The sequence below is a fragment of the Gorilla gorilla genome, chromosome 1 (genome assembly GCF_029281585.2).
Source record: "Gorilla gorilla gorilla isolate KB3781 chromosome 1, NHGRI_mGorGor1-v2.1_pri, whole genome shotgun sequence".
Classification (NCBI taxonomy): Eukaryota; Metazoa; Chordata; class Mammalia; order Primates; family Hominidae; genus Gorilla; species Gorilla gorilla.
Window position 1 is genome coordinate 147,476,375 of NC_073224.2, and position 14,160 is coordinate 147,490,534.

Here is a 14,160-nt window from a genome sequence, read left to right on the forward strand (position 1 = left end):
CTAAGGGGCGCGCGGGACGGGCTGGAAAGGCCAGGCCCCCCACCGCCTGGCCACTTGCGCAAAGGAGCGCGCCCGGCCGCCCGACGGGGGTTGGGAGCAGGTCTGGGAGGGCTATGCGAGCGACTCAGTAACGCTCAGGAAGTGAAGCTTGTGGTTTTGGGGGCTGAGCTCGGAAGGAGAATTTTTTTTTTTTTAAGTCAGAGAGACAGAGCGGTCTCTCCCGAAAGCAAGATTCCGTTTGAAAACTCTCCTAGCGCGGTGCCCGCGCCGTGACTCCGCAGGTAGGTCCGCCGAGCCTGTTCTGCGCCTCCTGCCCTGGTGGGGGCGGCCGCGGGGACTCGCAGAGCACTGGCACTGCGGGGGCGATCAGAGGGCGCGGGCGGTTTCCCACCTGCTGCGGACCGCCGTGCGGGAGCCCCGAGAGCTCCGGCAGCTGGGTTAGGGCGCGACCCGCGCAGTGTGACTGGAAATCTGGAGCTGGGGGCGCGCAGCAGGCGGTCTGGTGGTTCGGCAGGGGAGCCAAATCCACCAGGGAAGGAAACATCTGGTGGGGAGGCGGCGGCAGCTGCGCTCGGGAGGACGCCCCCTTAGCGCCCTCGGCTCCCTCCTTCCCGGGCCCGGACGGTGAGGAGAGGCCTGAGCGCGCGTAGGGGCCGCCCCACCTCCCGCGCCAGCTGCAGCGCGGGGTTGCCTTCCCACGCGCTCGGCCCAGGCCTCCGGGCCCCTATCTCCTCCAAACTTTGTCGCTCCCCACAGGAACCAGCAAAGCGGGCCGGGGTGCGAGAGAGGCGTGGGCTTACAGCCCGGGTGGGGAGGCGGCCTCCGCGTCCGCCTGGTCTCTGGTGGCGCCAGCCCAGACCCAGCTCCGGCGCTGACAGTTACCCCGCCCCCATCTGTCCCGCTCCCAGCCAACGCGGGTCCAAGCTGCAGCGGGACCCTCGGGACAACGCCACTCCGTTTTTCTTTTCTTCCGAGTTTCGTGGCTGTTTAAAGAATTGGGTTTGGGGTTTGTGGCGTCTAATTGTACGGACGAGAAGTGCAGGAAGCGACAAAGCTCTAGCCCTAGGAGCCAACCCGGAGGGAGGCGGATGGCACCCTCACCCCTAGGGGCATTCTGGCGCTTGGGTAGCGGGAAACTTCGCGGGAGCCCCGCGACACGTCCCAGGCGTCTTTTCTCCCAGGTCTATTCCCATTCCTCCGGAGAAGGGGACACAATGGGGCTGGGGATCTGGAGCAGGGGGCCTGCACCCTACAGGGACCAAGGCCTGTAGGACTCGTTTGAGCTGAGAGCGCCAACGGACAGACGTAGGCTGTGTGGCCTGCATCTTGCTTAGGAAGCCGAGGGGCTCCTAGTCCGGCAGTGGAAACAGCGCGAAGCCGGAGGACTGCAGGTCCTGCCCCGGCCCAGAGTTCCCAGCAACCTCGTTTCTGAACCAGCCGAGGCCACGGAGAACTGCTGTACTGCAGCTCACGTATGAACCCGGTCACCATCGCCTTCACCCCGGGAGGAAGGCAGATTCGTTTACTCCAGACCACCTCGACTGTGGGGTACCGCCCCCGGAGCCGGCTGGAGCCTAGCGGCAGGCGCAGCCACGCCCTCCCGCTGCGCTCAGATTTCGACCTGGTATTAGGTGAACTGATTGGGGGTTAATGAGAGCGACGCCCGGGGCAGCTAGTTCCCTCCCGGGCCCGGGCCCGACCCCCGCTCTCTGCCAGTGCAGCCTGCGCGCTCTGGCGTCCTGTCTTTTTTGTCTGCTAAATTGTCGGTGCACTACCGACTCGGGACACCTAGCATTTCCCAGTCAACGTTCGTGGATCGGGCTCCACCTCCCTAGGACAAGATTTTTTGGTGAGCAGAACGGAAAGTGCTTTTTTCCCGGGACCTGATTCCCGAGGTTAGATCTCCATGGTCTGGGATGGCTCGCCGCAGCCTCGACCGGTGCCCGCCGCAGCCGGGAGTCCAAGGCCAAAGTTTCTCCTACGTGGGGCACTAGTGAGGGGCGAGTGGGATCACCCGGATGCGAGTTTCTCCTGGGGCGGGGGTTGGTCCTCTGTTGTTCCCCTCACTTTCCTGTCCCTTTGCTCTCCCACCTCCTTTCTCTGGCCTCTGCTGTCCCCAATCCCTCTGCTGCTGTCCTCCCGCCGCCCCACAGTTTTATCTTGTGTTCTGTTCCCCCCTCCCCCCGGTCCTTTCACTCCAGTTGGTAGCTGGCTCTTGGAGGTCTTGGCTCCTTGCCCCTTCCGGGTCCTCGACCACTGGGCATCCCCGGCCCCTAAACCGATCCGCGTGTCCCCGCCCTCCCTCGCCAGCCGTAAAGCACAGCCAGGCAGGCAATGAGTAGCTGAGTTGGGGTAACCCACCCGATGGGAACTACAGCCCTCCAGGGAGTTTGATTGCCGGAGCGAGCTTGGCTAGGAAAGGGGAGGAGCTGGGGGGCGTGGGCAGGGAGGAGGAAAGGGGCCTGAGCCAGGGCCCCGGGACAGGTTTTACCGCTGAGCTGTGTCAGTGGCGGCGGCGGCAACGACGGCGGGTTCGCGCCACCTGTCCAAGTGCCACCTGGTAAGCGCGGCGCAGCAGGGTCAAGCCCCTCCTCCCGTGGGCCCTCTGCGCGCCTCCCTGGCCCGCGCTCTCCCTCCGCCTGGGTGCCCAGTCCGCCGCACCGGAGAGTACTGACCCACGTCTCCACCCGATTTTCTTTCCCTCTCAGGTCTCCTCCGGGCTGGGGCTGAGCAAGCCCTCGGAGTGACCGTGGGTGACAGCGGCTCCAGGGACTCTTGGGGCGCAGTGGGGAAAGTGCCGGACCACCATGCCGCGCTCATTTCTCGTCAAAAGCAAGAAGGCTCACAGCTACCACCAGCCGCGCTCCCCAGGACCAGACTATTCCCTCCGTTTAGAGAATGTACCGGCGCCTAGCCGAGCAGGTGCGAGGCGCGCGCGGGCCAGGCGGGGCTGCTCCCCCGGATGCCTACTGCACCTCGGCACACCATTAGTCCGGAGCTGGGAGGGGCTGCCCCAACGTCCCTTTTGCTGCTGTTTTTGTTTCCTACTGTCCTGGTTCCTCCGGGTTTGTCTCCTAGGTGCCATGGCCTCTCTGCGCCTGCCCTCGGATCCGAGAGGGTTCCCGGCCGGGGTCTGGGTGGAGAGGGGAAGACGCTCGGCTGCCCTGGTCGGGGGATTGGGGGAGCCTTCAGCACCCTCAGACTCGACCGGTCCCAGCCTGAGCCCCTCACCTGCCTCCTCTTTGCAGACAGCACTTCAAATGCAGGCGGGGCGAAGGCGGAGCCCCGGGACCGTTTGTCCCCCGAATCGCAGCTGACCGAAGCCCCAGACAGAGCCTCCGCATCCCCAGACAGCTGCGAAGGCAGCGTCTGCGAACGGAGCTCGGAGTTTGAGGACTTCTGGAGGCCCCCGTCACCCTCCGCGTCTCCAGGTAGGAAGCCACTGGGAACCTCTTGGGCGGGAGCTGCAGGGACCTGGCAGTGCTGGGGGGGAATTGGCGCGACCTTGGGCGTAGAAATGCTAACGGGGAGTTGGAGAGCCTTTCCGGGAGAAGGGAGCTGATTCGTAGGGGAAGGAGGCATCCGGCTTCTCTGGGACTTGGACAGCTTGCCCGCTGGGGCTGCTGCCTCCAGGATCCCAGGCGGCAGGACCCTAGCTGCTTGTCGCTTAGATTCGTTTGCGCGGAGCTGGCCGGTGACGGAAAACAGACCAGTCGTTTCGACTGGCAGCAACGCTGACCTTTCATTTTCTGACCAGACCTGATTGTTTTATAAAGTGCTAGGATCCTGCAATCTAGACCCCCAAACCTCAAACAGAGAACAGGGCAGAACGGGCCAGGCAGAGGAGCTAGGCGCTGGGCGGCAGGGAGGGGGCAGGACGAAAATCTCAGCCCGCGGCTTGGTCTTCACAGGCGCAGATTGGGGGCCTGTTTCATTTTTCGTTTTGCCGGGTTAACCAAGCCTCAGGGGCCTGCTCTCTGGGTTTCATTTCCAGCGAGCAATCCTGCTTCAGGCAAACTAAGTGACCACACGTTGGGTGGGGGCGTCTCGAGTCCCGGCCGCGGGAAGGAATGAGCAGACCAGCCGGATTCTGTCAAGGGCCGGTTATATCCAGAATATGTTTGCTAGTTTTAGAAGATACCACCACCCGTCCCACAATCAGTGAGTTGACTTGGCGAAAACCATAGCTCCAGCAAGTGTGTCTGGGAGCCGGCGGCGGGAGGATTCTTCCTGCCAGGGCGTCAAGTGGCCAGACAAGGATTGGGCGCGCCCCGAACCCCTCCGAACGAAACTCCGGGTACAGCCTCTCACTGAAGTGGCCAGTCTGAACTGGAGTGTGTGTGTGTGTGTGTGCGCGCACACACACACACACATTTGTAAATGCCGTATGCACTCACATGCGTTGGGGTCACTAGTTTTAGCAAAATTCACGTGGGTGGGGGCGTAGCAGGCCGAGAATTCAGAGCTGTCTCCTTGCAGGTGGTGGCTAAACCTTATGAGTTATAGTTATTCTCTGAGAAATTCAGGTTCCCCGCCTCCATCAAACTGTAACAGGAATGGGGAGTATTTGGCTGTCAATTTAAGCCCAAAAGCCCCTTTCCTGCTGCTCCTTTGCTACGTACACTGGGCACTTAACTTCGTGAAATCTTAATACCTTCGGATTTATTCAGATACCAGCCTTTCGGGTAGTTCGGGGCCGCATTTATGGACCTTCTCTCTCCTTCCTCGTGGATTCTGGGAAGAAAAATAATTGAGTGGGAACATGTAAGGGCTGGGAGAGTGCCTGCGCTGGTGGCTGGACCCTTCCGCCCCTGAGTGCTGTGAGGGGCCGAACGGCCGCCGCCTTCTCCTTCCTAACAGCTCAACTCCGGGCATTTATAGATGCGCCCTTCCCTGTAGGATCTCCAGGTGCGCGGGTCCAGCCAGAAAAGATCCTCGGAACGCCGAGCGCCTCCGCTGCACTCGCACAGAATTTACGACCTCCTCTCCCGAGGTCTTTTCAATGATCTGTTTGCTGTTCTGCCTCCTATAGTGGCCTGCGAGGCCCCAGGGCCCGGGCCACGTTTTACCCTGGGGCGAGCCTGGCACCTGGCGCACGCAGTGTTCTACAAGCGCTGGGTGCCCCGCGGTCCGCGAACACGCCACGCCCGCAGCCGCAGCCCGGCGGCCTCCGCTCTGCCGTCTGAAGCCTGACCGGACGCTCCCCTTGTGCCTCCACAGCCTCGGAGAAGTCAATGTGCCCATCGCTGGACGAAGCCCAGCCCTTCCCCCTGCCTTTCAAACCGTACTCATGGAGCGGCCTGGCGGGTTCAGACCTGCGGCACCTGGTGCAGAGCTACCGACCGTGTGGGGCCCTGGAGCGCGGCGCTGGCCTGGGCCTCTTCTGTGAACCCGCCCCGGAGCCGGGCCACCCGGCCGCGCTGTACGGCCCGAAGCGGGCTGCCGGCGGCGCGGGGGCCGGGGCGCCAGGGAGCTGCAGCGCAGGGGCCGGTGCCACCGCTGGCCCTGGCCTAGGGCTCTACGGCGACTTCGGGTCTGCGGCAGCCGGGCTGTATGAGAGGCCCACGGCAGCGGCGGGCTTGCTGTACCCCGAGCGTGGCCACGGGCTGCACGCAGACAAGGGCGCTGGCGTCAAGGTGGAGTCGGAGCTGCTGTGCACCCGCCTGCTGCTGGGCGGCGGCTCCTACAAGTGCATCAAGTGCAGCAAGGTGAGGCTCCAGAGCTCACCACCTCGCCTGCCGTGCACCCGCTTCCCCTACCCGCGCCTCGCCTGCGCCCCGCGGCCCCTCTCAGCGGCCTTCTCTCTGGCCCCTCTCAGCGGCCTTCTCTCTGGCCCCACCCGCCTTAGGTGTTCTCCACGCCGCACGGGCTCGAGGTGCACGTGCGCAGGTCCCACAGCGGTACCAGACCCTTTGCCTGCGAGATGTGCGGCAAGACCTTCGGGCACGCGGTGAGCCTGGAGCAGCACAAAGCCGTGCACTCGCAGGTAAGCGCGGGGCGCACCGCCGCGCGCGGCCCTGCTCGGGGATCTTCTGCATCTCCTCGGTGCAGCACCAGCCACTCTCTGCCTGGAAGTTTTCTCCTCGACTTGCCCCAGTTTCCTCCCCCAAGCCCTCCGCTGCGTCCCCTTGCCCTGGTGCAGGTGTGTAGGGAAAGGAGGATTGTGGCTGGCTCAGGCCTTGAGGCAGCCCTAGATTTTGGTGTCACACCACTGTGAGCCTCGAGAGTGTGATCCTCATTGTTACTTTGGGCTTGAGGTAGGTTTGTATGCACTGATTCGTGCTGCTGATATATCAGACTTACTAGCTCTGTTTCTTTGTGCCTATTCTTTTCACCAAATGGTTGTCACTTAATTTGCATTGACCCCTCTCGACTGAAAAGGCGGGAATCTCAGCTCATTTAGAGCATCTAGTAGCATATTCACCCCGCTATTCATTCTTTCCTTCCTTCCTTTCTTTTCTTTTCTTTTCTTTCAGAGTCTGGCTCTGTTGCCCAGGCTGGAGGGCAGTTGCACAATCTCAGCTCACTGCAACCTCCCCCTGCCAGGTTAAAGTGATTCTCGTGCCTCAGCCTCCTAAGTAGCTGGGATTACAGGCGCGTGCCACTACAGCACAGCTAATTTTTGTGTTCTTAGTAGAGACGGGATTTCGCCACGTTAGCCAGGCTCGTCACGAACTCCTGGCCTCAAGTGATCCACCAGCCTGGGCCTCCCAAAGTGCTGGGATTACAGGCGTGAGCCACCATGCCCCACCCCCGCTATTTATTTATTCATTCATTAATAAATATTTGTTGGCTAACTTCCAGGTGCCAAGTACTTAAGAATCTTATAACACATCAGGTCCTTGACAGCATGCCCACATGAAGATTATAGTTTAGCTGAGAGATGGAGAATAGATGAGCAAGTAAATATACCAATAGCTATCTCAGGAGAATGCCTACTTACGAAGGCTAAAAAGAGTATCAGCCCATCTCCCCCAGCACCCACACTGGCTGGGGGGAGGTGGCATCTCAAGTGACTGAGGTCTAAGCCTCCTGTTGAGGAGGGTGGAGAAGTGTGTGCTAATGGGTGTCAAAAAAAGCAGGGTGTGGATATGTATTTGCCATGGGGTGTGGAAGGTTGTGGGTGAAGAATGTTTTGGTAGAAAAAGTGTTGAAGGGCCAGGCACAGTGGCTCACGCCTGTAATCCCAATACTTTGGGAGGCCAAGGTGGGCGAATCACTTGAGGCCAGGTGTTTGAGACCAGCCTGACCAACATGGTGAAACCCCATCTCTACTAAAAATACAAAAATTAGTCAGGTGTGATGGCGTGTGCCTGTAGTCCCTGCTATTTGGGAGGCTGAGACACGAGAATTGCTTGAACCTGGGAGGTGGAGGGTGCAGTGAACTGAGATCGTTCCACTGCACTCAAGCCTGGGCGACAGAGGAGACTGTCTCAAAAAAAGAAAGAAAAAGTGTTCAAGGGATTTTAGGGTCAGCTGAGGGGTGAGGAGAGCAGCAGTCTAGTTGACTGCAGTAGGAGTGCTGCATCTCTCTCTCTCTCTCTCTCTCTCTCTCTCTCTCTCTGCAGGAACGGAGCTTTGACTGTAAGATCTGTGGGAAGAGCTTCAAGAGGTCATCCACACTGTCCACACACCTGCTTATCCACTCAGACACTCGGCCCTACCCCTGTCAGTACTGTGGCAAGAGGTTCCACCAGAAGTCAGACATGAAGAAACACACTTTCATCCACACTGGTGAGCTAAAAAGGCCCTTGGCTTGTAGGAAACACCCTGAGGCCAACATTACTCATCTTCTCTGATTTCTGGCCCCAGTGAGTGGTGGATGAGGCCTTTCTGATGGAGTTATTCTCTGCTCTGTGTTAAAGAAAACAAAGGGGTGGGTTCTTCGGTTCATTTACAGGCATAATTCTCCCCAGAGCCACCTTGATTTGGGGTTGTGTCTGAAAGGCCACTCAGCAGGTCAGCTCACAGGTACTCTATACTTGGAAAGAACATTTTCCTTTAGGTTAGCAGCTGCTTCCACTGCTGCCTGCTCTGGGTGAAATATGAAGCTCCAGGGTCCTCTTAGAGAGTTGCTCTAAAGCTTACCTAGAGATTGAGGACTTTCCCTAACCACCTGGCCTTTTGTGGGAGGGACTCGTGTGGCCTCTCCGGCTGCATTTTCAGGAGTCTGAGAGCTTATTCTGATTGAAGAGGAACAAATAATGGCAAATATGATTAAATTCTCTGCTAAGCATTTTTTTAAATGCATTATTTCATTTTATGCTCACAACAACTCTGAGAGGTAGCGACTACTCCTTCTCCCCATTTTAGAGATGAAAAAAATGAGGCTAGGTAATCTGCCCAGGGTCACACTGCTAGCAAATGACAGGGCCAGAGCTCAAATTCAGGTCTGAACTCTCAAATGTTCACTCTTGACCACTGTTTATTGTATTTTTATGTTCAGAGTCATGAGGTTGGTAGACACAGAAAGCTTCTGGTCACTTATTGCCCTTTTCAAAATATCTGCAAGTTAATGCCATAATAATGATAATTCCTTACCTATTATAATGCTTTATAATTTACAAAGTACTTTCAAATCTATCATTTCATTTGATTCTTATTGCCACTCAAGAAAGTAGAAGGAGCTGCTCTTACCATCCTGAAACTCAGAAAGAGTGAATGATTTATCAGAAGTAAGACTGAATGAATAATGTAGCCATGTAATGCTCTGGCTTTTAATCCTGGACTGTTTGTCTAACACTTTATGTGCGGGTGGGAGTTTTAATGCCAAGAACACTCTAATAGTCAAAAGACATTTACATGAGACCCAGAATTTCTGAAAATTTTATTGCAGAATATGAATATGATTTAGAACAAATCACAGTGTATTCTAAACACCCACCCTTGATGTTTATAAATATACTTGGGTAATGTATATATTTCCATTGAAAACCCAGAAAAGTATTCTACTTTAATCATTCCCTCTTACCTGAAATTTCCATGTAATTCACTCCTTATAAGTAAGGTATTCAGGACACTTATCAAAATGCAACTAGGATCTTGACTGAATAAAACATTAAGCCCTTATCAAACATTTACGTTATACCTAGAATTTGTTTTCTCAGATTTGTTTGACCCTAAAGGGATAGAATACATTTTGATGGGTGGTTTCTTATCAAGGAAATCTGAAGCATGAAAACAGAAAAGAGTTTTTAGCAAGGAGGACAGAGGGTTCCTCAAAAACAAACTTCATCTATTTTATATTTTTTCCAAGGCTGAGCCCTGACTATAATGCCATGCTGGGCTGTTGGAAATTCATGCCATTTACCCAACAACACATGAGATGGGGAACAAGACAAAACCTTCTTGTGTTCTCTTATTTATTAATTTGTGGTGAAGAATTGCTGGTATATAAAGAATCATGTGATTAACCTCATAAAATTAAGGAAAAATCAAGACAGAAAAGTATCAGCTGCCTTAATCCTTTGTGGCCCAAATGTGGATTTTTAAGATAAGATATTGAAAAACGTATCCTGCACATGTACCCTGAAACTTAGAAAGAAAGAGAGAGAGAGAGAAATAAAGAAAGAAAGAAAGTCCATGTTAAGATGTTTTTTCAGATATAATCTGCTGTCCTTCAAGAACAAGAAAGAAGACAGGCTCACTGATCCATACAAACTAACACCCACTTGGAAATTCAGATTTGAAAACTTCCTCTGAATTAGAACGGAGTCACACGGTTTTAGGACAGCTTCCCCCTCCCCTTCCTGTTGAACATCTGCTCTGAGTGTTCATGGCTTATAAAGTCAGGGGAGTCCTCCCGGGGTAGATTCAGCTGGGGAGGGCACGTGGCCTTTGCTCTGTTTCCGTTTAGCAGGAAACCGTTTGAGGCCTTTGGCTGGGAACCCCCCTTCAGAAAGTCTCCCTTTCACCTGGTGCACCCATGGTGCTTCCAGGGACTCGCATTGCAGGCCGGGAGTCAGTTCAGGTTGCAACACGTCACCCTCCAAGTTGCTTGAAGGCCTTAGACTGTGGTGCAACCAGCTGCTGCCAAGAGCATGTGGGTCACAGTGGGTCCCCTCTAGCTTTATGATAGACTCATACTTTCTCCCCTCCCCCTCCCATCCCCACAGGTGAGAAGCCTCACAAGTGCCAGGTGTGCGGCAAGGCATTCAGCCAGAGCTCCAACCTCATCACCCACAGCCGCAAACACACAGGCTTCAAGCCCTTCGGCTGCGACCTCTGTGGGAAGGGTTTCCAGAGGAAGGTGGACCTCCGAAGGCACCGGGAGACGCAGCACGGGCTCAAATGAGCACCCTGGCTGGCTGCAAGCAGCAGCTACACAACACTACAGAGGGCAGCCTCCCTGCTTGCCACCACTCTGCTCCCTGCTTGCCTCCACTCCCTTCTGACTTTCCAGACCCCAGGTCCAGTCTGCAGATCCTACCAGGTTGCTCCTCCTTTGCCTTACCTCCTGGAGCTGCCAGAAGAGATGAGGTACCTTTTCAAAGTGCAGCCGAGAGTGAGAACCAAGTGACTCTCTAGGCTTCAGACACAAATAGGCTCCTCTACACCTGAAGACAAAGGCAAAGTCAAATGGGGACCAGAATAAATCTTAGACCCCACAGTCCTTCCCATTTCCAGCCCTAATCTACAGACAGGAATGCCCTTCAGGTTTCTTCCCTCCCCCTCTTGACCTACCCCAGATATTTGTGTGGAAGAGGAGGAATCACCGTTTACAAGGTGGACAAATGCTAATATTTTTATCTAGAAAGAAGAGTGAGTGTTAACTTTTATTTTTTTCCTTCTGGGGGGTCTGTTGACTCCTTTCTTTTGGGTGCTGCCTATAAATCTTGGAGGAATCATTTCTCCTCCTCAAAAACTGATTCAGAAACTGACTTGGGGAAGGAATTTAGTACTTTGAAGTCATGAGATGCACCATCGAGGCTACCCCCAAGAAGGAGCAGAAGAGAAGTTGGTAATGAGAGGGGATTAGAGGTCCTGCCTTCAGTAGGCCTGTGAAAGCCTCATCACTGGAGGTAAAAGCACAAGCAATGCCTGTGGACAAGATGTCATTCATTCACTCAGCAAATGTTCATGGATCACCGGCTACCAAGGTACCAGGCACCATGCTAGGTATTGGGGAAGAGAGACTGAAGTCACAATCCCTGACTGCTCCTCAAAAGCTAACGGTTGCACCTCCAAGTGGCTGGGTCTGTTCTTACTCTTGGAGGGAATTCTGAGAAGACAGCACAGAATTGTAAACCTTCCCTTTTGACCCTTTTGGATTTTATCAGGTGTAAACAAAAAGCTGAACAGTTACTTCAAAGATATGTGTGTATATTCAGTTTTTTATTGTTAAGCTGATATTTTAAAGATTTCTGAGCTAGCAGGCATGTGGGAAGGAAGGCTCTGTCTTCAACTCTTTGACCCTCCAATGTGTACCATAGAGGGGGGAAAGGTGGTATTTTCACTTTGATGAGGTTGGTAAATGTTTTTAGATCTTCTGGTAAGCATTATGTTTGTTAATACATATTTATTAGAGTGATGTTTTAAGTTAATAAAGTATTAAGAGTATTAAAGATTGCCTTTCCTTTAGGCAGGGAATTTGGGGAAGACCTTTGTTTTAGTCTGTAGAGGGAAAGCTGGCACTGAAGGAAACTGCAATGGAGTATAAAAGTGAAGCACACAAGCTAATATCCAGAAGAGTAAAATCCGATTGCTCGGGTTTCCATATACTTTCTCCTTTGCTGCTACACCTCAGAGATACTTCTTTCATCTTCTTTCATAAGAGAAAAACTAGGAGGTGTACAAAACTAAGCTATTACCTTGTAGAGCCCCTGATGGTTCCACAGGCATGTAAGTAAGCTTTTTCCTCTGAAAATGTCAACATATTTTTTTAGGGGCCTGAAGGCTCCCAGATGAATAAAGAAATCACAGGTCTTAGGTCTAGGTTTTAGTTTTAGTCACAGCTCTGTCACCAACACATCATGTGACTTGTGTAAATCTTTTGACTTCCCCGATACTGGTTTCCTTGATCAAGTAATACGGAGACAGCTCTGTCATTCCTGTCCAACCCTGACTGCTTTGATTCTGTGGAGACTGGAAAGGAAAAAAAGTGTGAGATTGGTTAGCTGCCTCCCCTAATGCAAGTCACAAATCTAAAGGCCCGTGAGGATCTGGGTTATTTCTGGTTCTGTCCCACCTGTGGGAGTTTTTTGCATAAGTCAATCCTTTAAGAGAATGAAACCAGAATAAAATCCTGGCCAAAATCCCTACTACTAGTGCTTTAACACCTCCCAGCCAGACATTCAGGGTATGCATGCCCCATGGTGAGAACCAGCAGATTGCCCATTTCCAACTCAAATTGAACTCACACATATAATTGAGCACCCAGTATGTGCTGGGCACTCTTCTAGGGGGTGGAGATATAGCAGTGAGGACAATGTCTTACGAAGCTTTATTTATTCATTGTTGAATCCTCAGTTCCCAGAATAGTGCCTGGCACACAGTAGGAGATTAATAAATATTTACTGAGATGTTAAGTGAATAAACAGAAAATAAGCTCCTGCTTCATCGTAGGGCCTGGCTCTGCTCTACAGCACAAAGGGAAGAGAGATTGCTTGACAGCCTGGGAAACAAATAGAATCCACACGACTTTCTCTCCAGGTTGGCAGGGAAGAGGGGCTTGAATGCTGCTTTTCTCTGGTCTCTCCAAATCTCAGTCCTTGGCTGTCCTCACCTGATTTCCAGCACCATGTCTTTCCATGTCAGTTTACTCTCATTCAGAATTTAAATTTGTTTACTCTGTAATGGAGTTTAAGATAGTTTTTCAGAACTGATGGATGATGAACAGTTGCAGCGTCCAGGAACCACTTCCTAGTGTCCTGGGAGACAATCCTCCCAGTGAATAAAAATGACAAAAACATCCTTCCCACAGAAGTCACCCTGTGTACTGGTTGGTTATTTCCAACCTGGTTTGAAAAGTAAAGAAGTTGCACTGAGGGGTAAGTAGAACTGATTGAAATCTAGGTGCCTGTACTGTCCTGCTCTTCCCTTATGACATTTAGAACATTTGGTCCATTTTTGTTATCCCTGTTTATGCTCTAAGTGAGGAATTGTAATTTTGATGTTAACTGTATGCCTTTTTTTTTTAGGTAAAAAATGTATCTTGATATCCCCAGTTCAGAATCAAAACAAATTACTGTGCCTGTTACCGTGTGAAATTTGAAGATTGCAAATATCTCTCTTAGTGTTATTACTTGACTCCATTAAAAATAGATTGTGAATATTCCATGTCACATTATTCATGAGGCAGGCTGTATGCCTTTTGTCTGCTGGAGTAACAGTAGAAAGGGTAACAAGAGACACCAGAGCACACCTTTGTTTCTTTCACTAAATTTTTAATAACACCTCCAGCTAGCCAGTTGGTGAAGCTCAGCTCTTGCATAAAAGTGGAAAAGCACAGCTATCTCTGAGAAGACCAGCTCTTTCAGCAGCTAATTTGAGTTTGCGTTCATCTACACCAGACGTGATTAAATTACCTATCAAGTGTGCTGAGCTATCAGGATTCAGGCCATGTAAAAGGTGAATTTCATCTGATTGATTTGAGACACGAATGGAACAATTGAGTTTTAAAAGCCCCGCCCTAATTAAAGGGATAGAAGAGTATCACTCCCCGGCGACTTCTTGACTGCCATTGCCCTTGAAAACTGGGTGGTGATAGTGATTTGACCCAAGTCACTTTGTTGTGTGCCTGTTTGTTCAACCTGATCATTTCACAGAAAGAAATGAACTCAGAGGAAAACCTGAAAGGACTTCACTATTTTTTACTGGGCATTTCTAGAGCACTGTTTGTTTAAATCTGTGTTGCCATTATTATTTCTACAGAAAAAGCTTTTTAGGAAGTATATAATACGTTTATTTTAACCCCCTTTTCCCATTCATTAAGTCAGATTTTAAAAATTAAAAAGTTAAAGAAATCGCACCCTAAATCCTTCTAGCTTAAAAGCTTATGTTCTTTTTGTATGCGTTCCTTTCTAGTTTGTTCCTTTCTAGTCTTTAGGCACATGTGCGTATATTTATATTTTATAATTTTTGTCTAGATAGCTCTTTTATTATATGGACACATACTCAAAACAGATATTTCACAATGAGAATTTGGACAATTTTATGACC

General features: G+C 52.1%; 1 protein-coding gene across 1 annotated transcript; it reads left to right on the forward strand.

The window, feature by feature from the left end:
- Positions 1-200: 200 nt before the first annotated feature.
- GFI1 (growth factor independent 1 transcriptional repressor) lies at positions 201-13,851 on the forward strand. Its single transcript, XM_063697018.1, has 6 exons — positions 201-2,922; positions 3,249-3,431; positions 5,221-5,708; positions 5,849-5,986; positions 7,569-7,734; positions 10,116-13,851. The coding sequence occupies exons 1-6, from the start codon at positions 2,808-2,810 to the stop codon at positions 10,292-10,294; spliced, it is 1,269 nt and encodes a 422-aa protein (XP_063553088.1). The 5' UTR covers positions 201-2,807; the 3' UTR covers positions 10,295-13,851.
- Positions 13,852-14,160: the final 309 nt, after the last annotated feature.